Source organism: Aedes albopictus, chromosome 1 (assembly GCF_035046485.1).
Source record: "Aedes albopictus strain Foshan chromosome 1, AalbF5, whole genome shotgun sequence".
In the NCBI taxonomy this organism is placed as follows: Eukaryota; Metazoa; Arthropoda; class Insecta; order Diptera; family Culicidae; genus Aedes; species Aedes albopictus.
In genome coordinates, this window is record NC_085136.1 from 46791052 (window position 1) to 46818259 (window position 27208).

The window sequence follows — 27208 nt, forward strand, 5'->3', positions numbered from 1 at the left end:
TAGACTAGTGCTATTGAGGAGCTGATAATCCTTAAATTGGTCGCCTAACAGCTCTATGAGTCGAAAGAGGCGTAATATAGTGCTAATGTTTACTTGGATGTGATTCTGGTTTTGAAAGAAATTGCTGTGTTCTGTACATACGACAATGTGAAATGAAGTAAAGAATGAATGCACCTGGTGAGCTCATTCCATACTATTTAACATTTGCTTGATGTTTCATCCTTTACTCATTAAACAGGGGAATTGATTGATTGATTGATTTGTCTTTATTAAAGAGACTTTCAGCCCTTGGCTGGTTCGTCTCTATAAACAGGGGAATCACATCACCAGGTTAATTTTCGAGGTTCCTAAATTTGTGTTTTTGTTCAACTAACGTCATAACCATCTAAGATGCTACAAGTTGTTCAAATAGTTCGGTTCTGCGTTCTGCAAATTGGATGATCTAGATGGCCCCTGTGATGCATAATTTGCAAAACTCGGAAAATCGCTGTTTTGTCCGCCGGTTTTCCCCCCATCTAGTTAATTAATACTGCTTGTTGGTCCAACTATTACAGAATCCGCTCCGTAAATTGGAGCTTGGAGGCCCACACATCGCATCGATTCCGCGCAACCCCGACTAACCGTAATTATTCCCCGCCATCAATCAATCATTCAGCAATTAAATCCGCTTGTTTTTCGACCGCTAATAACCGCCGTCAAAATTAATCGATGCAACAATTTTGCGCAAAATTTTGCCCAAAACAATGCCGAAAAAATCGATCTAAAATCCGTGTCCTTCGACTGTGTGTGTGCACTGCAGCAGGTTGACTTCGACCCGAACAGGCTGACGAAATTACGCACTTGGCATCTTGCGCGCCTGTGCCATACATTGCCATTGTGTGTACGGTTCACGCCTTCGATGTTGATTGAGTCGCAATCCTCGCCGCAACAGAAGATGAATGGACCCCAACAAAAAAGTGGTCCGATTTTTAACCGAATTACTGAATCGGAACCATGCGTTCAATGGCCCCGCTCGAACAGCCGACCGATCGATCGAGATGGATGGATGGCTGATTTAATTTTCAAATAATTTAAGACATCATTAGGCACCGTCATCATCGGTTGATCTCCGCCACCAACAACAACAAATACGGAGAAATGATCGACAACAGCAGAAGGAGAAAAAACTGCGAAAAAAAGAGTCAGCCTTGGTATGGTTAAATCAAATTATGTTTGTTCGCACTACTGTTTGCAGCGCGTGAGGGAATGAGGGGGCAGATGGACATGCTTTAGCAACAACAAGGACAATGCAGTCAACTTACATTGTTAACCTTTGAAAAAAAAAAAAAGGAATCCACCTAGCAGTGATGGTGCCTTTCTCGTGCCTTAAAAAAACCATTTCAACAAAACTCAAGTGACATGTTGATGAACATCGCACTTTCATAGTTTAACAGATATCCATTTCATGGCACCAGATATCATATCATTTTTCTGGCTCTTAATATTTCAGCCTTAAACTCTTAAACTCAAATAAACAGCCGCAATCATGAATTTTGAGACGCCATCTTGAATATTCTGGTCGCGATTTTTGAACTACGGGTGTCTTTTCCATACCAAATATACCTATTTTGAATGGTTTTAGAGCCTAAATCTCCATAAAACAGCTGCCATCTTGAATTTTGAGACGCCATCTTGGATATTTTAATCGTAATTTTTGGACTTATGATTTTTTGAATTTCATATATGTTCATATACCCACGACCTCTAGCTCTGGGGAAATTTTCATTGAAATCGGGGACCTTTCGGCCCAAACCTGTTCGGTAATAAAAAAAATCCCATGGTTGCATGGTTTTAGTGCCTAAAACTCTATCAATCAGCCGCCATCTTGAATTTGAAGCCGCCAGTTTGAACATTCGGCTGTCATCTTGAATTGTAGGCCGACATCGTGGAATTTCAGTTCTCCAGTGTTGATTTCTGTACAAAATTCGTCAACCGTGCTAAAGGAAACAAAATTCGCCGCAGTTTGGTGTGTCGCATGATGGAACTTGGTTCAGTGTTGCATACGGTCAATTATACCGGTGCTGGTCCGGATCACTGAAATGTTCATAACTCCGGAACGCCTTGACCGATCCGGATCATTTTCTATAGCAAACAATGCGGTAAAATTCCGGTTCGATTCGAGCTATAACCCAAAAATTCGGCCAATTGGAAGAGCCTTAAAAGTGAGTGAACTTTTTTACGCACAGACATACATACATACACACATACAGACATCATGTCAATTCGACGAACTGAGTTGATTGGTATATGTGGCTTAGCCCTCGGAGCTTTCTATCGAAAATTCGTTTTTTGAGTGAACATATAGCCTTTCAGTACACTTCGGTGCACGAGAAAGGCAAAAACAAAAATGTCAATGATTCGAAAATTTATATCCGAAGAACTTGCAGCATAGTGGAAACAATGCGTTATGATTCTTCTAAGTTAGTTCCAGAAAAAAAATCCCGCTGTATTTCTGATGGATTTTTGAGGTGGTCCATCTCGCCTCAACTTAGACGAAGAAGCTGGAGCTACGATCGCTGCTGATGTAATGGACATTTTTCTCCGCCGATCTTCGCGTTCGTCATCGTGTAACGCCCGAAAGTTCGTTGTGGGGTCCACCACAAGGTGTGCCATTGCCATTACCACAGTAGTGCTGTGGCAGGTGTTAAGTCGCCGCCATCATACGTTCCAAGCCGAGGGGATCTTTAGTGGAGCGATTTGCGCAGCCCGCGCGATTCGGTAAAGATCTTTTGCAGAGAATTGAAAATTGGATGATTTAATAGTCTGTTTGGTTCGGATCGATCACAATTTGGTTCGAAAAGAAGAAAAAAATGGCAATCGACCGGGTTTGGAATGTCTTGGTGGCGGCGGGGTGGCCATAATTTAGGGCTATTAAGATGATTTAATTTGTTGTGGTCCACCGAGAGTAGCGAGGTTACATGTGTGTCTCAGATTGCTGTAGTTAAATTGATTGTTTTTCAATCATCCAAGTCTTCGGTGAAGATTGGCTATAAAATGTATAATACATTTCAGTAATGAAGCTGACCATCTTATTATAAAACAATAGATTCTGTAAGACCTATGACAACCATAGAGAAGTAGAGAAAAGGTTCATTCATGGTGTTTGACAATCCAAGATCTTTTTGTGATGGAAATTTATTTCTATAATAACTTCAAACTAACTAGCAAATCTTTGTGCCTGCAGCATGAGATACGATTTCAAAAATGAAAGCTCTCAGTCAATAACTGTGGCGAAATTGCTAATAAAACATGCATATTGTTCTACATTGCGCATTCTCTCTCTTCATTGACGAGCCTAAAAGTTCCCTCACAAATTTTAGCCACATCTGTAATGACCAATGCTTAGGGTGAGAGATTCGTTTTTCTATCGCAAATTTATTTGACTTCCATAGCTGCCATGCCTGCCACACGATATACACATGCAATACGGTCATCGGCAGAGGAAACTTTATAAACGCTTCTTCGAGCGAAATGTATCAACCTGCTTTTGTCCGTCAGAAGCTCACAAACGAGGTTGGCACTTCGTCTGCCAGTCGAACACTTGATTCTGATTCATCCAGCATTTCACTTAATTATTAGTTTCGCCGGAAAACCATGTTTTGACAAGGCAACTTGCGACAAACTCGTAGCAGTACCCCTATAATCTGTCTAAAGAACGCCCAAGCCATCTTGCTGGACGATTTGAGCTAATTGTTAAACGGTTAACTCCGGTTAAAATTTCAGATTTTTAAGTTTAATGGGAGTTGCAGAAGGGTTTCGAAGAGGTTTGCGGGATTCCTTGGAGCTGGGGACGTTTCAGGGAAGTTTCAGAGGAGTTTCAAGGCATATATACGCTTTTCAGAGACATCCAGGAAGGTTTCGGAGGGGTTTCCAGAGAATTTTTGGGGCTTTCAAAAAAGGCTTTCAGGGAATTTTCAGAAAGGTTTCCAGGTGTTTCAAAGTTTCAAGTGATATCAAGGATACATCCTCTGGAAAGCCCATGAAACGACCTGAAACACCCCTGTTACACCCCTGCAAGAGCCCCTGGCACATCCTTGGTACGCCTCTGGAATATAATGGAACGCCCCTGAAACACATTGAAACTCCCTAATGCCTCTAAAATAGCTTTGGAACGCCTCAGAAACCCCTTAAAATCCCGTGAAACGAACCTGATCCCCTTAAATCCACCCCTGGAATATGTACCTCAGAACCTCTCTCTCTCTCTTCTTCCCCAAAATATCGTCTCTGATTCTCTCTGAAGCCACATATAACGCCTCTGAAACCCCTTGTAATGCACCTGATGATCCTTGGACCACTCTTGAAATGCTCCTCCAACGCTGGATGAAATGCTTCTGAAACATTCTGAAACTCCTTGGAACGCTCCTGGGACCACTTGAAATCCCCTGAAGCCCCATGAAATGCCTCTCAATTTACCTGGGTCTCCTTGGAACACCCTTGGAACACCCATGGAACACCTCTGAAAGCCCCTGTAATGCTCCTCAAACTCCCTGGAACATCTTCGAACGCATTTGAAACTACCTTAGGGCCCCCTAGAACACCCCTGAAACTTTGAAACTCCATAGAATGTGCCTGATACCCCAGTTTAATCTCAGGAATGCTCCTGCAACTTCCTGGAATGCCTTCGATACCAACTGAAGCCCCATTGAATACCCGTGAAGTCCCCTAAAAACACCTGGTACAGTCCTAGAATGCTCCCGAAATACCCTGGAACACCCTGACATGCCTCTGAATCCCCCTTGAAATCCCTGGAACGCTCCTAGAACTTCTCTGAAACCACCTCATGTCCCATTAGGGTGGAGCCAATTAAAAAAAACTCTCCGGGATATGGTTTCCCAAGTGAAAAGTGATCCGCAGGTCGTAATAAGTTAGCTGTGCAAAGATGAGCTATTTCGGTTGATATTTAGGGGTGGTGCAAAGGGTTTAAGTGGATTTTTTGCTGGAGCAAACCTCCAACAAACATGTCAAATTTAATTTTAAAACATAATTTTTCTAGACTAATTAGGTGATTCTAGAACCCAGTTGGGCCAAATTTGCGCTATTTGCGATATCTCCACACCGGTTTCCGGGATATTTGAAAAAAAAATGTCATATTTTGGTAGCCAACCCAAAAAAATACAGAAATACGACCTTTTTTTTCAAATATCTCAGAAACCAGTAGAGATATCGCAATTTTGAGCGCAAATTTTGCTCACTTGGGTTCTAGAATGACCGATTTAGTCTAGAAAAATAATGTTAGAAAATTAAATTTGAAATGATTTTTTGAAATTTGCCCCACCCTAATGCCCCATGAAGGGGTATGAGGAAGGAGCGTAACTAGAACGCCTTGTAAACCTCTGAAACGCTCCTGAAACCTCTTAGGAGCTCCAGGCGCATCAGGAATACTTCTGCACAAATCGAAGAGCCCCTGGAACACCTTTTGAATGCTCCTGAAACCCCCTGAAACACCCTGGAATAGGAGTTTTCAAGTTTAACAGTTTCAAGGCATATAAAGGTTTTTCAGGGCCTTCCAGGAGGGTTCTAGAACACCACTGAAACGGTCTGAAATCTCCGAGAACATCCATGCAAAGCCTCTGAAATCGCTTGGGAGCCCCAGACTCATCATTGGAACGCCCTTGAAAATCATCGAAGCTCCTTGGAACGTCTCTGAACGCCCCTGAAAGCCCTTAAAATACCATGGAATGCCTCCGAAACTGAAGCTCTGTAGAACACTCTTGAAATCTCCTGAATCCACATGTAACGCCTTTGCAACCTCTTGGAACGCTCCTGAAACCGCTTGAACTACCACTGGAATGCTCCTGATACACTCTAAAATGCCTTTTAAATACCTTGAAACTCCCTGTAACGCCCCAGGGACCCCCTGAAATCCCCATAGAACGCTCCTGAATTCACCCCATTAGAATCCTAGGAATGCCCCTGAAACGCCCTGGATGCTCCTCAAACTCCCTGGAATGCCTTTGAAATCCCCGGAAGCCCCATGGACCAGTCTTCCCAAACGAACACCGAACTCGCTAAGTACTGCTGTATTTAAACTCCACCTGTACTCTGACTTGGTGTTTAAACCGCAACACACAAATCTGTACCCAAACGTGTACTTATGTTCAGAGTTCGTTCCAAACACAAGTACGAACATATGTACAGTACACGGTGCGAGTAATCGTACCGAAGTTGAACATGTGTTGCGTTCGTGGGAAGACTGCCATGGACCCATTAAGTTCCCTAAACACCCCTGGAACACCCTTAGAATGTTCCCAAAATCTCCTGGAACGCACATAAAACGCTCCGATACCCTGGAATACCCCTGAAGTCACCCGAAAGCCCCTGGAACACCTTTGGAACGCCCCATGGGACCCCCTGAATCCCCTAGCTACACTGCTGAAACCTCATGGAATACCCATCTCGAGAAGGAGAAAATGACTGAAGAAAACCAAACCGAATACCTATAACCTGAACGAGGTATTGAGAAGCCCTGCATAAGAGGTAAAATACCTAAAATAATAACTGGTGTGTATTCTGTGCATAACACGTGAGTAATGGCATCAGGTATGGTAATACCTAAATAATAATCGGCGATTTTTCCATACAAATAATGGTTTTCCATAACTGAATAATACCTCAAGCAGCCCTCAACACCAAACCGATAACTCGTCGAGGTATTTTATCAATACCTACAAAATACCAAAATAAGTTATTTTCAATACCTGGGTAACCGATAAATATCTCGTCTTGGTGTGATACCTGCCTTTGGTATGCTGCAGTTATGTGTCAGTATTCGGGATGCTCGGGATGAAGTCCCCTAAGAACCCCTGTAACACCATTAGAATGCTTCCAAAATCTCCTGGAACGCCCCCAAAACGCCTTTGAAATCCCCTGAAGCACCTGGAAAACCTTTGGAACGCCCCTGGGACCCCCTGAATCCCCTAGCATCGCTCCTGAAACCCCTGAAGCCTCATGTAACGCAATTGAAACACCTTAAAACCCCCTGGAACGTTCCTAAACACCCTTTGACGCTCCATGGAACCCTTGAAACCTCATGGAACGCTCCTGAAAAATCATGGAACGCCTCTGAATCACCCTGAAGCCTCGTGGAACACTCCTAAAGTCACCTGAAAGCCCCTGGGACACCTTTGGAACGCCCATGAGACCCCTGAAACCCCTAGCAACGCTCCTGAAACCCCTGACGCCCCATGTAACGCAACTGAAACACCTTAAAACCCCCTGGAACGCTCCTAAGCCCTTTGAAACCCCTTAGACCATCATGGAACGCCCTGAATCACCCTGAAGCCCCACTGGATAACCCAGGAATGCCCCTGAAACATCATAGAATGCCATTGAGACCCCTAAAACCCCATGGAATACCCATGAAGTCGCCCAAGAACCCCTGGAACACTCCTAGAATTCTCCCGAAATCCCCTGGAATGCCCTGAAACGCCCAGAGAATCTCTGAAGCCTCATGGAACACTTCTGAACCCACCCGAGAGCTCCCTGAATCCGCTAGCAACACTCCTGAAGCGTCCGGAACGCCCACAAAACGCATCTGAAACCACCTGAAACCACTTGTAACGCTCCTGAAATCCCTGGTAAACTCCTGAAACGCTTCTGAAACACCCTGGAACAGGGGTTTTCAGGTTCAACAGTTTCAAGGCGTATAAAGGTTTGTCAGGCACTTTCAGGAGGGTTTCAGAATCAGGGGATTTAGGGGGCTTGCAAGGAAATTTCAAAGATACATCCCCTGGAATAACACTGAAACGTCCCTGAAACCCCTTGGCAGCCCCAGGCTCATCATTGGTACGTCCTTGAAATTCATCGAAGCTCCTTGGAACGTCCCTGAACGCTCCTGAAAGCCTTAAAATGCCATGAAGTGCCTCCGAAATCCCCTTAAACACCATGGAATTCCTATGAGACTTTCTAGAATGCTCAGAAATCCCTTGGAACGCCCCGTAGAACATACCCGAAACCTCCTGAGGGCCCTGGAACACCCTGAATACCCCCAAAAACGCTATTTATAACACCCTCAGTAGGTCGGCTCAAGAAACACGTTCTCCTCCTATTGGGAAATTTGTACTGGAGCTAATTCTACGGCGTGAAATAACTTTAGCTGTGTTTCCAGATTTCAAAAATAACATAACGATGTTCGAGAAATCATTCCAAGAAATCTATTAAAGCTTTTCTAGATTTTTTTTTATCATTCTCAAATTCTATAATAGGGTCCAAACATCAAAGACGAAATCTTGCTTTTAATGAACAATACGATCAAGCTTGGTATTCTAATCAGAATTGCACTTTACTCGAACTCGAAAAACGAAGGAGAAAATTCGCAATAAGTAAAATGGTATAAAGTTCTAGTTTGACATTTGAGGTCGACCTTGACGAGATGAAATTCGACATTTTTCGCACTGGGAATTTAAAAATGTTCCTATCTGACATACACGGTGAAAAAAAAATCATTCAATGTGAGTGTTATAAGCTAAGGGCGGGACAATAGATTTAAAATTTGAAAATTATATATGTATGTATTTTCAACCACGGCCAATATAAACGTCAAAAATTGAGTAAATATATGCACTCTTAGATTATATTTTATGGTTTAAACCAAAAATCTAGATGAGGCTTTTGGAGCCTATTCTCAAATAAAACATTGCAAAACTTGAAAACATATCCATTTTTAAATAAAAAAAAATATAAAAAAAGGAATTCATTCCTCTTTTCTCTTTTCCGATTTGCAGTACTTAACGAAACAGAATGGCGCCCTGCGGGAGGTCAACGACTCGCGGATGAAGATCTACGAACAGCTGGAAGTCAGCATACAGGACCTCGAACGGGACAAGTACAAGTTAGCGTTAGAAAACCAAGCCGAAAAGAAGCATGTCAAAACGTAAGTATTCTTCCTTCAAAATCTGCGTTTGTTGATCTCGAAAACAATTTGTTTGTGGATAAACAACTCATTTACGTCAATCCTCATTTTTGGTTGGGAGATGGACGTGATACGGTTGACGAAGGAAAAGACGAACACACCTTCCTCATGATTAAGAGCAACGACGAAAGTCGGACGCATGCGATCTATTTTGGGCGAAGCGATCGTCCAAACAATAACAAAAGATCAGATCACGTCGTCTCCTCTCGATCGCATGCGTAAGCACTTATCTAAGTCATTGTCTCGGTCCCATGTGGATCCCGTCGCCCGCTTGACCAAACAAACATAACCTATTTTCGGAACTGCGTCGCATCATGTGGCCACAGAAATAGAAACTTAATTGTGTTACAAAATACCGCTTCTCTCTCGCAATGGTTTCAGCCTGTGTCGCAACATTGAAACCCTGGAATCCAAGGTCGAAGAGCTGGGCAAAACACTGGACGACGTCCGGAGGCAGCTGGAGGCGGAGCGGAAGAAGAATGAACGGTTGCAGAATGACAGCAGCGATGGCCGACGAAATGGCAAGGATGGCGTCCTGCTACGACCGGTTGGATCCGACCTGGGCGACGGCGACGTCAGCGGACCCGAGGAAGATGAGGTAAGTTTACAGCAAATTTCATATGAAAATGGAAATTCTAATTGGAATTTTTCTAAGAATTCCACCAGGAATTCCTCCAGGAATTCCACTAGGAATTCCTCCAGGAATTCCACTAGGAATTCCTCCAGGAATTCCACTAGGAATTCCTTCAGGAATTCCACTAGGAATTCCTCCAGGAATTCTACTAGGAATTCCTCCAGGAATTCCACTAGGAATTCCTTCAGGAATTCCACTAGAAATCCCTGAGGGAATTCCACTAGGAATTCCCCCAGGAATTCCACTACGAATTCCCCCAGGAATTTCACTAGGAATTCCCCCAGAAATTCCACTAGGAATTCCTCCAGGAATTCCACTAGAAATCCCAGGGGGAATTCCACTAGGAATTCCCCAGGAATTCCACTAGGAATTCCTCCAGGAATTCCACTAGGAATTCCTCCAGGAATTCCACTAGGAATTCCTCCAGGAATTCCACTAGGAATTCCTCCAGGAATTCCACTAGGAATTCCTCCAGGAATTCCACTAAGAATTCCTCCAGGAATTCCACTAGGAATCCTTCAAGGAATTCCACTAGGAATTCCTCCAGGAATTCCACTAGGAATTCCTCCAGGAATTCCACTAGGAATTCCTCCAGGAATTTCACTAAGAATTCCTCCAGGAATTTCACTAGGAATTTCTCCAAGAATTCCACTAGGAACTCTTCCAGGAGTTCTTCTAGGAATTCCACTAGGAATTCCTCCAGGAATTCCACTAGGAATTCCTCCAGGAATTCCACTAGGAATTCCTCCAGGAATTCCACTAGGAATTCCTCCAGGAATTCCACTAGGAATTCCTCCAGGAATTCCACTAGGAATTCCTCCAGGAATTCCACTAGGAATTCCTCCAGGAATTCCACTAGGAATTCCTCCAGGAATTCCACTAGGAATTCCTCCAGGAATTCCACTAGGAATTCCTCCAGGAATTCCACTAGGAATTCCTCCAGGAATTCCACTAGGAATTCCTCCAGGAATTCCACTAGGAATTCCTCTAGGAATTCCACTAGGAATTCCTCCAGGAATTCCACTAAGAATTCCTCCAGGAATTCCACTAGGAATCCTTCAAGGAATTCCACTAGGAATTCCTCCAGGAATTCCACTAGGAATTCCTCCAGGAATTCCACTAGGAATTCCTCCAGGAATTTCACTAAGAATTCCTCCAGGAATTTCACTAGGAATTTCTCCAAGAATTCCACTAGGAACTCTTCCAGGAGTTCTACTAGGAATTCCTCTAGGAATTTCTCCAGGAATTCTGCTAAGAATTCCTCCAGGAATTCCACTAGAAATTCCTCCAGGAATTCCACTAGGAATTCCTCCAGGAATTCCACTAGGAATTCCTCCAGGAATTCCACTAGGAATTCCTCCAGGAATTCCACTAGGAATTCCTCCAGGAATTCCACTAGGAATTCCTCCAGGAATTCCACTAGGAATTTCTCCAGGAATTCCACTAGGAGTTCCTCCAGGAATTCCACAAATAATTCCACCAGGAATTACTCTAGGAATTCCACATAAATTCCTCTGGGAATTCCACCAGGAATTCCTCTGGGAATTTCACCAGGAATTCCTCTGGGAATTTCACCAGAAATTCCTCTGGAAATTTCACCAGGAATTCCTCTGGGAATTTCACCAGGAATTCCTCTTTGAATTTCACCAGGAATTCCTCTGAGAATTCCACCAGGAATTCCTCCAGGAATTCCATCAGGAATACCACCGGGAATTCCTTCAGGAATTCCTCCAGGAATTCCACCAGGAATTCCTCCAGTAATCCCACCAGGAATTCCTCAAGGAATTCCACCAGGAATTCCACTAGGATTTTCTCCAAGAATTCCACTAGCAATTCCTTCAGGAATTCTTCCCTGAATTCCAACAGGAACTCCTTCAGGAATTTCACCTGAAATCCTTCTAGGTGTTCCTTACTAACTTAAATTATGCCTATTCCAGATCACCGAAATCGACACTTCCCGGCCGGAGAACTTCTCGTTCGCCTTCCGGGACCAGTCGCACTCGACGGACGTCACCGACGGCAGCCATCTGGGAATCAGCCAACACCAGCAGAACCTCTCCGATCTGAACCTGGCCGAGGAGAACGAAGAACTGATCCGGATAATGCAGGAGCTGGAGAAGACCCGCAAGTGTTTCATCGCCGAGCAGAACCGGGTGGCCGAACTCGAGGAACAGCTGGCGGCCATCGCCCAGGAGAACCAGATCCTCCAGAGCAAGATAGTGCAAATCAACACCACCGAGGAGATGAAGTCCGTGCACGAGGAGCTGTCCATCCTGGAGGAAGTCAGGTTAGTGGGGTCTGTGTCGGTGTCCAAGTAGATTTGCAGCTTCCTTGGCGTTGGAACCGGACTAATTCGATCTCCGATCTCGTTTTAGGCAAGGCCAAATGTGCACCCGCTGCTTGCGCGGCTTCGAAGACCGAACGGGTCCAGGCGATGATGACGAATCGATCCTCACTGGAACCGAGGGTGACGACCGCAGCCTGATGGATCTGATCCAGAATGCGGACGCTCCCCAGGTGTACCGGTCCTCGGTCACGATCAAGGTGATTAGCCGAGTAATCGGTTTCCTCTTTAGCAAGATCCCCTTCGTGGACACGTCTGTCTTTCTCGATGAGCTATCGGTGTTTGCGCTGTGATACACTCAGACATTTTTCAGAAGAAAAAAATCCATTCTAGTTCTGGTCATGCTTCACCCCCGTTTTTTTATGAGTTCCTGGGGCTTTGTTATCTTATTTATTTATGATTTTTCGCATTCATTCGGGATGTTGCAATGCTTAAGCCTAATTGTACATATAGACGACACCTCTAACAAGCACACGAAACCTATTTAAACACCGATCCTTGCACCATCAAAATTCGTACAGAACCGCTTTCTAGACTGCTTGTGACACTTTCTCACCGCCAACCTACCTCATCGCTTTGAGTCACGTGGAAAACACCTGCTTCGCCAAAAAGATTTCAGCTTCCACAGATGACAGCTTCCTCCGGGTGTTTGAGTTTGCTTCCGTTTTTTTACGGTTCGGGGAGATTAAGGCTAACCTAGTAAGTGGAAGGTTTTTTTTTCTTTCTTTTCTAATTGGCATTCTGAGGACTAACAATGCCAATTTTCCATAGGAGAACTAACACTCGTATTATTTGACATGGTAGAACGTAGAATAGTATACGCTGAGGTAGTTTGACTTTTTATATTGTTATGTAGAATGGAACAGATGTTGTAGATGAATTCACGAATTTTAATTGTAAATAAATTACTTGTTGTACGACGAAATTGCTTTAGTTTTAACAAAAAAAAAAACGAATTCTTCGAGCCAAATGTTTTGCTTTGACATTTGAAATTGAATGTACAAGATGAGATGGCTATCTATCATCTATTCCACATTACTTGGAACAAACTTTTGTAGAAAACTCAGTCATAAACCGATCCAATCAGCATAATTTTAGAGGATTTTGGCACCATAAACTGTGGTTCCTTGTGGCATGATTCTTTCAGTTCACACAATTGTGAACACAAGTTCTCGCTTTAAGTCACAGACTCAATGCTTGAGGTTATTTTGTTGAATTCCGTTTGTGGCCATTTGTGTCTTATTTTGAACGCAAACAAATTGAATTGATTCATGTACCAACAAACCATCGACATGACAGTTACAATTAGATGGATCATTAGACTAAAAAGGAGAAACTAGTTACCCCAGAAGAAGGCACTTATACCCCGTATTGAAACGGTGTGCAATTCATAAACCTCGTATGTATTTCAAACACCAAGACTACGTGGCCTTTTCAATCCGAAAGTAATGAACAATCTATAATAACTTCAGTAGACAATCGGCAATACACAAACCAAAGCGAACCTAAAGCACTGCTGTGTTGTACAGAGATGCGAGCATTCATCTTCAAAAAGCTGCACTCACTTGCAGTTAACTCGCATCATTTTTTTAGCTGCAACGTTTGGAGATCTCTCATCTAAGTAGGGTATGAGTGCCATCAGTAATCTCACGCTCCCATATTCATCCTATTCGAAAACAGGCGATTACGGCATCGATTGGTTCCGTTCTTGATTTTCTTGATTCTAATATTGTTGAATATTCGAGCTTAGCAGGCACCATTTCTGCCTAAAAAATGGATCATGAACTCCGCGATGCATACTCGCCAGAGCTCTTTTACCCAGCAACTATTCACTTCGATCAGTGATTCCCAAAGTGGGTGAAATCTGAGGACATCTGATCCCTGAGGACAAAAACAACACTGTCCCCTACGAAATTTCGAAATTAAATTTGAATTTTGAAAATTTAAAATCTTAAAATTGGGAAGCGAGTTTTATTTGCACTTTATTTGCTGAGTACTCGAGTACAGGATCGAATTACAACATTACAAGCTCAAGTAACCATTAAGCATTTAAAATAGTACTCTTTTAGCATTATAGTTGCCTTTACGGCAAGCCGTTCAATGCTAATAAGCCGTATATACTCCTATAGTGCTACTTCACAGCAGGTTTCGACAAAATAACACCTTCAGGAACGTCGTGACGAAAAGTCAAAAAGCGTAACGCCGATCTGATCTGTAGCATATGATTATCTCTTCGCTCTTTCGAATAATCTTGTGGTCCGCCATGAGAATTGGTAATTTTTCAACGGCCAAGTTCCCAACCCAAACCAGCTGCAGCAATGCTTGCTTCGGAGCTTTTGCATGAGTAAGAGTAACGAAAAAAAATAGTGTGAAGAATTAGCTTAAGTTAAAATTCACGAATAAAATAGAATTTAAGGTGACTCCCTGTATCACTCCTATTTCAGCACTTCTTTTTCGATTCTTATTTCTAACAATCATCGAGCGCAACAGTAGTGGTGTTGCCTTTTCACATTTGTTTTATAAACAAACAAACAAAAATAGCACCTCTTTGTCTCGCTTTCACCAATGTAAACATTTCAAGATTATTAATCATTTGAAAGCAATTCAAGCAGTAGACTACTCTGTTCTGCTAAATAACAATGAAACATGTCTCAATATTACGAAAAACACCGAATTTTATGTGTAATAAGCTAAAAATGATCGAATACTCTTAGTCTGTTCTTCCGCTGTTGATGATTGCAAGCAGCAGCAGTGTTGGCGGACAGTGCGGAGGAGATTTCACAAATAAAAATTAGGGTCTGGGACCATTTGGGCAGGAGCACCTATTTTGGGCACTTGCTGCTATAACTCAGTCAATTTTCAACCGATTGACTTGATTTTTGAGACACGATCAGATACGCACAGTATCTAGTCGTGTTCAAAAATTCAAGTCAATCGGTTTGAAATTGACTGAGTTATAGCAGCAAGTGCCCAAAATAGGTGCTCCTGCCCAAATGGTCCCAGACCCTATTTGCTTTTATTATTATCATATGTGATTCAATGTACAACAATAATCATTCGAAGAATACCCGGATAAAAACTAACCATAGGGTGTATGGTGAAAACCATGCCTGCACCATACAGTGTACCAGCTACAATAAAGTGTATTGTAATGAAATGGTTCGCTATACTATACATTTACATTGGATTTTTATGTAACAATATATTATACTGTTTTTCTTACGTTTGAGCCATTCACTTTTCCGAAACATTATTTTTCCGTGAATTTTTAATTATTTCTGGTGTTCGATTTGAATAGATCGTATGTTTGCTGTGATTCCTATGCAGATTCGACCTATTCAAATCGAACACCAGATTTATTCAGTTTAAGATTTTTTCCGTGCTTTGTTTTGTTGATGTTTGTGACTTTTTTGATGCAAAGGAAAGGAAAGAAAAAAGTGAATAAGTTGAAACATCAATTTAACCTTTTGGAATCGATTTTTTTCGGTTGCGTTGACGCAACCTCGCTGGTGTCGAACACGTTTGTTATGCTCGGTTTCATCGCAGGGGTCATATATGACCCCTCCGGCTCCAAAGGGTTAATGCCAATAACATGTTTAAATCAGTGGTAAACCAGATGTCCTAAGAACTGCAGGTCCAAGCAGGGGTCCAAGAGATATAGCGGGCTCGAGGGCGGGCTAGGTGTGTAGAGTGCGATGAGAGAAATACTAATGCAATGTAGGCCAACCCGGAAAGATGCAGGTCAGATTACCGTAAATCAGTAGATGAGTTCAACACTATTCTTTCTGTATTTGCATTTAGGGGAGTTTTCTCCTCTTCTCTCATGTGAACTTGCCTTCGACCACAATCGAATCAAATGCGGTTGACAAACTTTATCTTTGACGTAGAGCCATCTTTAACATATGGACTGGACTGAACACTGAAATGACTTTTAATATAGGTTCATCTGCGGGTTCGCTTTTTAACCTAACTTATATTTGAATCGAACTTGACAGTTATCTCATGAGTTGTTATGTATTTCAAACTTTAATCAAACTGGTGCCTCAATATTGCAATAACGGTTAAGCACGCTGTAATGATACTTATGTACCTCGTCACCCACTTCATGCAACTACATTAGTGGTCTAATAACACTTAGCGCGCTCGGCATAGTTCCATCATGCCGCTCAAAGTGTTGCCACAAATAATGCTTAGTTTGCGAAACCCGGTTATCTGGCTGGTGGGGAATGGGAGCCTAAGCTTCAACTGTTAATGCAATCAGAGACTACTCAGACTTAGACGTGGGCGATCCTATATATGAAGGGTTATCAAAAACGCTCTGGGAATTCCCAAAGCGCATTCTAATAAATCTAATAAGCCTAAGATGCCATTAACAGGAGGAAAATGGCAAGATAATATAACAATATATGGTTTATGTAATGTAAAACAATTCAACATAACAAAAGAGAACCATTCCAAAACCATTTGATTAAATGTATAACCAGTAGTGAAATTACAATTAAAAACAATTTATTTACGGTACATTTTATTGTTTGAAACCATTCATGTACCATACAATGTACGGTATATTTAAACCCACGTATCAGTATTTTGAACAATTCATTAACAATAAAATGTATGGTTTTGCAAAAAAATATATATGGAGAAAAATATTTTTTTATATTGTTACGATACTTAACAACCTGTATAATATATTGTAAAAATCTTATTTACAATTCACGGTATGGTATCCAACATTACATCTTATTGTTTTTGTATTTTTATTTTTACAGTGGTGTCTATTGTAAAAATATGGTTCTAACTAGTACTGTTACAATATAACGTTCGGTTTTTCTACTGTATTTTTTATTCGGGTAGTTTTCGATTTTACGACGTATAATCGATAAATTTGAGTTGACCATTTCAATGATTTTGATTGATTTTATTGATAAATTGGCCCGCAAGATCGACATCACTGCGTTCAATGATCGATGATTGTGCGCCGGACGGCACCATCGCGTCGCGCTGCTGGCGTCGTCGTTGTACTGGGGTGGGTGGTAAACATTGCCATCGAACTCTTGGTGCGGTTGAGACAAATTTGAATAATTTTCAAGTTTGAGTGAAAATATTTCTTTGTGGTATATACAGGGTGTTAGGTTCCTGAGTGCAAACTTTTTAAAGGACGATAGAGGACCATAAATGGTGAAAAAAATTGTTCTACGCATATGGTCAAATCTCAACCGTTACGTAGTTATTGAACTTACCATATTTTTGACTCTTGTTGCCTTAACTGGCATTAACTTGAAAATGGTCAAACTTATCGAAGTTTTTTTTTTATCCTTATTCGAAAGATTATTGAATTTTCTATCAAATGGCATTTTTGAATCGATTGGCTTAGTTAAATAACTAAGTTTTCTAGAGCAAAATAGCTAAAAATAGTGTATTTTTATTGGTTTTTGTCAATTATCTTTGAGACATGCGTAATAAATTAAAACTCTTTCTTTAGCAATGTTGTGGCCCCTATTACACTCTACAATTCGTTCTTTGACACCAAACTTCTAGCTCTTATCGTTTTCTTGCAATTTTGATTTAAATGTGTGGCATAATGCGCAAAAAAGTGCTTTCCATGATAGTTGCAAAATTATGATCTGAAATGAGATGTTAAAATCGAAATTGCAACAAAACGATAAGAGATAGAAGTTTGAAGTCAAAGAACGAATTGTAGAGTGGAACAGGGGCCACAACTTTGCCTAAGAAAGAATTTTAAATTATTACGCATGTTTCAAAGATAATTGACAAAAATAAATTAAAACACACTACTTTTGAGCTATTAGCTCTAGAAAACTTAGTTTTTTAACTAAACCAATCGATTCAAAGATGCCATTTGATAGAAAACTCAATAATCTTTCGAATAAGGATCTAAAAACTCCGATAAGTTTGACCATTTTCAAGTTATAGCCAGTTAAGGCATTAAGAGTCAAAAACATGGGAAGTTCAATAACTACGTAACGGTTAAGATTTGACCATATGCGTAGAACAATTTTTTTCTCCATTATTGGTTCTCTAACACCCTTTAAAAAGTTTGCACTCAGGAACCTAACACCCTGTATAGTTCGAAAGAGAATTTTAATTGGAATAGTGTGTTCTATATTTCTTTCCAAAATATATTGCGTGAAGTGGAGAATTTTAGAGAAAAGGTAAGCGTCGATTTTCTTACGTAAATGTATTAGTGCAATACTGTGTAAAGTTGAATTTGGATGATGATTCTGAAGAAGCCATTTTGTGATGACACAAGAAAAGGCCTTAAAAAAAAGAAAAAAATAGATGAGAAATTTCTAAACAGAAGCATAGAACCTGTAAGAGAGAGAGACCATGTGCTGTCAAATGCATATCATATCTCCCATTCTCTTTGCTCTTAGCATGTGAAAAGCAGTTGAAAAGCATTCTGATTGCTCCCACGAGAAAATACCTGAGACAGTTGAAATGCTGCTAATTAACAGCCAAAAGCTTTTGAACAGCACAGCCGGCCTTCTGATACAGCCACGGCTTGATGTCAGGGGCAGTCCTCGGGCCCCCACATTTAGAATCCCAAGATAGCCATCACAATGACCGTTTTGATACCTACTCACGATTTAAAGCGAACAAATCTCATGAAAAACAAAACCAGCACCCTGATCTTCTTATTTTAAGATTAATACAAGTGAGCAAAGCAAAATAAAAACTACACTATTGTTCGAAGCTTGCTTCTTGAGATTTGTGCATTTGAAGTTCTGGTGCACTGTATAACCGGGATTTAAAAACGTTTGTCCACACAAAAACATTTTTTGGTTACTACACATTATCGTTATATTTCAGATTGCTCAAATACTGTTTGAAAACAAAGAAATCTCGGGTTCCCACAATTCCTAATCCGGGCCTAGGCATAGCTTATGCTAACTCAAGGCATATATGCATTCGAACTACTTATGTAGAGCAGCAAGCAGTTCAAAAGCATAATTTGGGCTACTGTACGGCTTATTCAAATGGTTAGCACCTAGGCTAAAGCTATGTTCATTTAGAATCCGGAATGACAAAATCACGTATATCTTAGGGATGGAATAACAAACATAAAAGGTGAAGCCCTTAAAACAAAGGTTATTTATTGTACTTTCATGGAAAAATATCATTGAAATTATTTATTTTTATTTTTCACACATTTTCTCACTTTTTCAGTGTTGACCTCTCTAAAAATCTGCAAAACGGTGGTAAATTTTAGCAACAACCCCTTCCGCACGTTTGTTCAACAATCAGGTCATCTATGCAGTGTCCTGAGTGCCTTGACTAGTCTGACTAGAATTCAGAAGAAAAATTGCCAAACTTTTTTTTTATTGCGAAATGAGGGGCAATTCAGTGAATTGAGAAAACGCGAAATTTGAGTGTTTTTTTCGTTGATAAACACTACCCATCTGTGACGATACCACTGAACGTCTTCGGCTGTAATGGCAGCTCATCAAAATAGGTAAAACCTCTACATATCCCTTGTGTGCGTTTTTGAAAAGCAGCACGCGATTCTTGAGGCTGTCATCCTTGTATGAATTGGTTCTCATCATCTTGTTGCGAAAAAACCATGCCCAGAGTTCGAACTTCTTGCCATATCTTCAAATTCAAAGCAGATTTATCAATGAACCCAAGCTTTTTTTCTTCCGAGGACACTTCCTTATGCCATGGTTAACAACATCTGTGCACATAACACATAATGGTTTTGACGATATTAACATTTTTCGCGACTGTCGTACCTGACCACGCTAAATTTTCAACGTGTTTGTGCAAGATTTTTTTCCTCCTCTTGTCTTCAATCTGAAATAACTTTTCACTCGTTGCAAGAAAATCGATGAAATTTTCACCATTTAAAGAGGATTAGTGTATGATCAGAGTGCTGCAAAAGAATGATGATTATGTTCATTGAGAGCGCCACTAGAAAATGTGACATGATTTCGGATTCTAAGTGAACATAGCTTTATGTGCTAGACACGTTTACAATCGGTTTTCTTGGATAATGCAATACACCCTTGATTGTTAAAAAAAATACAGAAGACCCTACAGCAATCCCCTTCAAGTCTTCCAAAATTGGTTTCAACCACAGGTCTTCAGATGTAGCAGAACTTAAACTTGTGCAAAAATTACCACTTGTTTTGTTGGGATTTGAACCCACGACTCCGTATTGCCAGCCCGGCGCAGTAATCAACTAAGCCACAGAACAAATTACGATTCTGCGGAATAGAAAGTCATACCGGATTCGAAGCTCCATCCTAACCCGATCCGTCTTTCACAAGTTTATCGCTCCTTCGGCTCTTAGATGTCAATCTCCCGCACTCTCGCGGCCTACGAAGAACAAGTGTGAGCGAATTGTTGTTGTTTCAAGAATGTTGATATTAAAGCAAGACTGACACATACACTCCCGATCAAAAGATCTAAAACATGTATTTTTTAGGCCCATATCTCCGCCAATTTACGTCCGATTTCAAAGATCTTCTTCAAAAGATAATAAGTCAAAGAAAATTTGAACATGATTCTAGTGAAACTTTTACAAAAAATGTTGCATATAAACTTAACTCAAAGTTGCAAATTTTCTAAAACATGCATTATCAAGTAAATTCACTCTTGATGTCATCGACCTAAAGCTTGGGGTCACAGCTCAAAATGATGTATCGGCCAAAATTTTGGGGTCACTATCGTAAAACATGGAAAAGTGATTTGCTGATATCTTTATCATCTTTCATTCAATTTAAATTATTTTTGGCTTATTTGAAACATGATGAATGGTACTTACTGCATAGACATTGAACCACACATATTTGTTAAAATTATCATACTGAAACTTAACGTAAAATTGCCTCATTTTTTGAAATGTGGTGAAACGTGTTAACTTTACACAACACTTTCATGTAATCGTTGAATACGTTAAATTAAAGACATCAAACGTAAATTTAGTTAATTATCTTTGAAATGAGCCAAAAAGAATGAAAATTGAGCCATATATGAAGTATATATCACCAAATCACTTTTCCATGTTTTACGAAAGTGGCCCAAACTTTTGGTCGATGACATCAAAGAGTTAATATACTTAATAACTTTTCCTAGATTTTTTAACCAAGTTCGTCAAAAAGCAGTGGAAAGCTAATAGAAAATAGGTTATAGTACCGATCTCATCATAAAATTTGGTCGACCCAATTTCCAGCGACACTGCCGTAAGTTTATATTTATCTTTGGATGAGGAGTGGACACACACATACACCGGCTAGGGTGGTGCTTCGAATCCAGTTTGACTTTATATAGTCTATTTTACGAAACGACAACAGTGTTGATATTGATATTAACACTCACGGGCTACGACGCTGTCGTAACCTGTCGTAATCAGTTGAAAACGTTAAGTGTTTTCAACTGTGTTATTGTAACACATCCGTTGCTATCCGCTATGTCCAATTAAGGGCGGACGGGACGGTCGGGTAAATATCCGCCATTGCTCTGTTGCTACTAAGATGGTAATCTCAGATTCTACTTCATATTTTGCAACAAAAACCTATCATTGTGTATGCTCACTTGCACTGCACATGCTGATTGGTTTTCATAATCTTCAGTGCAATGGAACTTGAGATTACCATCTTCAAAATCGCGAGGCAAATTGTTAGAAAGAGAGGCAAGATAGGAAAAATAACACGGCGTCCCGTTTCACCTTAACTGAACTCGGTTTTCATTCTTTCATCGATCGCATAGCCGGGTGCCGAATCTACCGCTTGACCTGGGTGCTGTGGATAGAAACGGTTATATTTTCTCAAGCTAGCCAACACACACCTACACACTCCTACACACGGCACACAGCTTGTAAACACGCACGAGCTTTCAATTTTCTTGCAATCACCTTCCTCAGCGCGATTGTCAAACACGCCGTCGCGACGCTGTTCGGAAATGGTAAACATGATCAATACACCATTTTTTCAATTTTGTTCTCGTGTTCAAAGTTTATTATTTTCCATTCGCGATGGAAATTTTGATGGATAGTTTTTAAAAAAAATTAGCTAAAATAGGTTCGAAACAATGTTTATCCTTCTCCTCGCTTTCCAACGGCTTGACAGTGGCAAATGGACATATCGTGACAACAGTTTTGATTATAACCGCAGCACCTACACTCAGAAATAAAAGTATACACGGAATTACTATTATTTATGCATTTTGTATCCGCATCTCCCTCACTCTCTTTCTGTTTTCATGCTATCTGGTGCTTCGCCTGGGTTGACGAAACACTTCTCTTCAACCCAGGCTAAACGGCAGATAGCATGAAAACAGAAAGAGAGTGAGAGAGATGCGGATACAAAATGCATAAAAAATAGTAATTCCGTGTATACTTTTATTTCTGAGTGTAGAGAACAATACTGGAGCTCGATTTGAATAGGTCGTATGTGCTTTTGTCGTGATAAAATTCGATCAGTTTATTTTAGTCATTGTAGCAATATGGCAGATATTTTGCAAACAGAAAGCCTGTTTTGTGAGGATTCTGCTGTATGTATCAACTTTGCTCAATTTCGGTTTTCGCTATAATAAGCGAATCCAACTGATCGAATTTTTAATCGACATGAGCACATACGACCTATTCAAATCGAGCTCTAGAATACTCTTCAATCAATCACACAGGTTCAACAAGGTTTAACATAACCTCCATCTTCAATGTTTGGCTCCCGATGTTTGGCTCCCGCTGAGAGAGCATATTGAGTCAGTCCGCGATACTCAGCGCTTGACCGGCGTCGAGGGCCAATGTTCTAAATTTCACAGGTTAGGCCCATCGGACAAAGTGGTGTTTGCGATATGATAATTTTGAAATACACGCAGAAAAATAAATTGTAAACACAATTAAATTCTAGTTCAAATCAACCGATTTTTCAGTTTACTATAGCGACAAACTAATTTCTAGTTTAAACTGAACTTCTCTATTGTTTGATAATACAAATATTTTCATTTGTCGAAATTTTTGACAGTTTGTTTAAACAAACAGAGATATGGTATTTTCAACATAAAATAATGGATTGATTCAAACGACTGCACTTTTGCCGCTAACAAACCCGGAATGTGATTGTGTTGGTGACGGCAGTAACTGCGGCAGCTCGGAAATCTATTTTTAGACCGTCGGTAAGCGGATGGGGAGGAGAACGACTAAAAAAGACAAAAAAGGAGAAACCGATCAACTTTTTGTGGATGCTGTCGTGAGTACCTGCGCGTTATCCATCACGGCCAAAGCTGCACTTGAAAGTTGGCGTGATGGATTTGCTACACCTTCTTCGTTGTAGCGATGTTGGGGTAAGCATTTTATAGATGTGTGAATGCTTTAGAAACAAATGAAATTTTTGACATTATATGAAATGATGGTAATCGGTTGTTTTTATCGATAAACTCTAAATGAAAACAATTAAATATAACTTTGGAATAAGTAAATTCTCAGTTTGAAAATCAACCATGCGTTTTATTGTTTTAAACAAGCGCCATTTTTCTGCGTGTAGTAGTCGTGTCATGTCAACTTAAGCAAGCCGAAATCGCACGAAGTTGCCGAAGGTGACGTCATGTTCCAGAAGCTGCGAACAAATTTTCTGGCGTACGTGACGTCGCGATCAGCTGATCGGTTCGTTTACATATTGTTGGCGACAAACAAGCAAACATATACGTTCAACCGGACCTGTGAATAATTGACATCGGTCGAGGGTTCTTCGTTCACATTCTCTTTTCTCTCCTCTCTTTCGCACGGTATGACTGTTGGATACGTCATTTGAAATGTCTACACACAAAACGCTGCCTAATCAAGCCAAATAAATTAAATGAGCCTTAAATGTAAATCCAGTAATCATTTGATAAATGATTTGGTTCATTTATATCCCTTACCACAGACGCGACCTCCTGTCAAATTTTCATTCATGAAATGAGCGATCTATTTATTGATTCTGTTGATTTTATTCGAGTATTTTCTTGATTCTGTTGATCTCCGAAATGTAACGTCTTACCAACACTTGACTATTTGACCGAGTAAAAACGTTCCTAGTTAGCAAATGGTTCAGTTTTTCATTCCAACATCTGGGGATTTGCTTCAGTTCGTACAATAACTTCTTTAACTTGCAATCTACATTTGATGTGGCCAACACTTCGCCTAGAACTGCTAGGTAACGAGTGCTGTCAGGTCGCCATACAGACACGCCGTATTAATATCGAGCTGGTGGATGTGCAGTATCTTTAAAGCCGCCACTGTCAATACTATACACGCTAAGGTCAGTTTACCCAAATATGGGTAAAGTTTACCCATAATCGCCGAAAAGTGCACATTCGCATTTTATGGGTAAATGCCCTTTACTCATAAATAGGTAACGACGCTTTACCCATATATGAGTAGATCCAATTTACCCATAAATGAGTTATTTTGCCATGTTTTGATTTGCATTTATTTCCATTTTAATTAAGATTGAGAATTAAAATATCTGTTGTCTTATAATACTTAATAAAAAATATAAACTACGGTAAAAATCACTTAATTTATTCAACATATAATTGGATACCAGTGCCACTAACTGTGCCCCACCCTATGACGTTCAATAACTTTCAAAGCAATAGCTGGCACATTCCGGTCCGATGCTTGGTCCGATGTAATGCCTCGAAGTTCCACGGTTCCACCGTCATCTGTTGATTTCGCCTGCTTCTTTCCGGCGGTACTTCCAGCTCGACTTCCAGATAGTTTCTCCCCTCAACCACATTGCTCAGTTTCGTCGTAGAAGCCTTTCCTTTTTCTCACTAGGTTCCAACTTATCACGGATTCTTCAACGGATTCTCGGCATACTTGTCGCTATTTGTGGCCACATACTGAAACTCCTCTTGTGTGGAAGAGACATAGACTTGGACATAGATGATTTGCCTGTGGGAGAAAATTTAATAACGGTGAGGTCGTGAGGTGCTCTTTTGTGAAGAATCATCACTAAACTTACCTTCCCATATATTGACAACACTTCCGTCGGTTCAAATATTCCTATGCCAATTTCCCTGCGCTGAGAAAGCTGATGGTTTTGTCAAGAATATATTCCTGAGTCCGCAACGTATTTTTTTCACTATTCGCTATTGAGCACGATCGTCTATCGATAGAAAACTTGAAAATTAGTGGAGTCGGCAGTAGTCACTCTTTTTTTCTATCGCGATGTTGCCAACAAGGAATATTTTTCATCCAAATATGGGTAAATCACTTTACCCAAATTTAGGTAATCTCTGTTTTCACATAATATGAGTAGACTTTACTGTTTTTTCTTAGTATATTTTACCCATAATATAGGTAATGCATATAAAACTCATATATGGGTAAATAAATTACCTATTTATGGGTAAACTGATCTTAGCGTGTATGGATGGTTGCCAACTTTGCGACTGGTGGGTAGGTTTCTCTAGAGTCAGTCTAGTTAGAGTCTGGCGGACTGTCACTTTCGATCGGAGCCAATCGAGCATGACGTCACGGTGTAGCATTTATCGGTGAGGACACTATGACGTCATGCTCGATTGGCTCCGGTCGAAAGTGACAGTCCGCCAGACTCTAATTATAGGGACTCTAGGTTTCTCCTGCTGAAGGAACCTCTTCGCGACTAAACGGACTTTGTAATGAACAGGTTTTCTATTCGCATCATCTTTAACGCGGAGATCCACTTCTACTTCAATGGAGTGACAACGCATGGGCATTCGACGAACCGCCAGACCTTGTTTGTTCTCAGAAACATCAGTCCTTCTTCAATTGCTTTCATCCAGTGATTATCGTCAGGGCGTTCGGACACATCCTGAAACGTTTGAGGTGGATGCGGAGACAGAAATCGCATATGAGCCACGTCAGGACGATCTTCGCATGATTAACCAGTACTTTCTGAAGAACAGTACAGCGGAAAAGATTATTCCAACAAAATAGTCTTTCCACTTATAGAGATAAAGTGACATTTCAACACACGAATACAAGCGCGAATTTTTCCACACACAAAAATGCACGCCAATTCAAAGGCTATTCAAATTGCATATGTGAATATTACCCAATTGAATTGTGTAAAACGGGTAAATAATGATAAAACTAACGTCCAGGGTAAGAGTGCAAATGTTTTCCTCACAACTACATCTACTAAAAAGGCCCGCATACATTTGTACGTGATTACCACTATACGGAGGTCTGCGCCCGCGTTTGCTGCGGCTCATGAATTCATCATCATGATTGGAACCATGTTCTGTATGCGAAGGGAGCGCTAGTGTGATGCTGCATTCCGGATCACTATCAGGGCCTGCCTTCATAGACGAATTGGTTTCTTCAATAGGTTCGTCATCCTCAGATTGTTCTACAATTTCAATAGCACGACCAGGATGTTTGCCTTCTTTTTCAAAGATTTGGATAAGGTACACCGGGGCAAGTTGAAACGGGTGGGGCAAGATGAAACAGCGGGGTAACATGATGTTTTCTAATGATGAGAAAAGATGAACCAGCCCAGGGCTGAAAATCTCGTAAATAAAGATAATAATAATAATAATAATAATAATAATGAGAAACAGTTTGATCGCCATAACGCATAGTTTTTGATTGCAACCATCTTTTAGTGACGGAAAAATTTCCAAATTATATTGAAATCTATTTCAAAACTTCGTGTTTCATATTGCCCCACCCGTTTCAACTTGCCCCGGTGTACCTTATTTTGAGTTTCATGTACTTCTGAATATGCTTCCAGGTCATATTCATCGTGTACTCCAGCGAACGAAAAAGGGATGAATTTGAAATCCCTTCGGACGAATGCCTTTTATTCCACAGGCTGTAACCACACAGGCCTCCAGTTAGCCTAGTGGTTAAGGCTATGGATCGCCAATCCGGAGACGGCGGGTTCGATTCCCGTTCCAGTCGTAAAATTTTTCTCGACTCCCTGTGGGCATAGAGTATCATTGTGCTTGCCTCACAATATACAAATTCAAGCAATGGCAGGCAAAGAAAGCCCTTCAATTAATAACTGTGGAAGTGCTTAAAAGAACACTAAGTTGAAGCGAGGCATGCCAAGTCCCCAGTGTGCACGTAGAGCCATAAAGAAGGAGAAGAAGAACAGGCTGTAACCCATTGGTGAATATTAATTCGGCCATAATCGACCATTCAATCTTAACTTCCAAATACTCACAGCTTCGAAAGATTTGGCTTCTGATATGTCCATAGTTCCACCGGAGTTGCTTCATCCTTCAAGGCACTTGTCGGGCTTCTATTGAACAAATATGTTGCAGCCAGGACTGCTTCATTCCA

At 40.8% G+C, this 27208-nt stretch overlaps 1 protein-coding gene and 1 long non-coding RNA gene across 4 annotated transcripts in view; one reads left to right on the forward strand and one right to left on the reverse strand.

The window, feature by feature from the left end:
- Positions 1-27208, forward strand: part of LOC109402678 (uncharacterized) — a 176792-nt gene that overhangs the window by 138624 nt on the left and 10960 nt on the right. For 2 of the 3 annotated variants that reach the window (XM_062844456.1, XM_062844457.1), the window contains exons 4-7: positions 8763-8911; positions 9332-9548; positions 11522-11880; positions 11960-12128. In XM_062844456.1, the coding sequence (XP_062700440.1) occupies positions 8763-8911; positions 9332-9548; positions 11522-11880; positions 11960-12128 (894 nt within the window). The remainder of the gene's footprint in view (positions 1-8762; positions 8912-9331; positions 9549-11521; positions 11881-11959; positions 12129-27208) is intronic. The other variant, XM_062844458.1, reaches the window with a different exon arrangement.
- LOC134284910 (uncharacterized) lies at positions 24435-25489 on the reverse strand. The gene is made up of 2 exons (XR_009996006.1): positions 24900-25489; positions 24435-24829 (listed from the first exon to the last, which is right to left on the reverse strand). It is a non-coding gene; the product is annotated as an uncharacterized LOC134284910 (long non-coding RNA).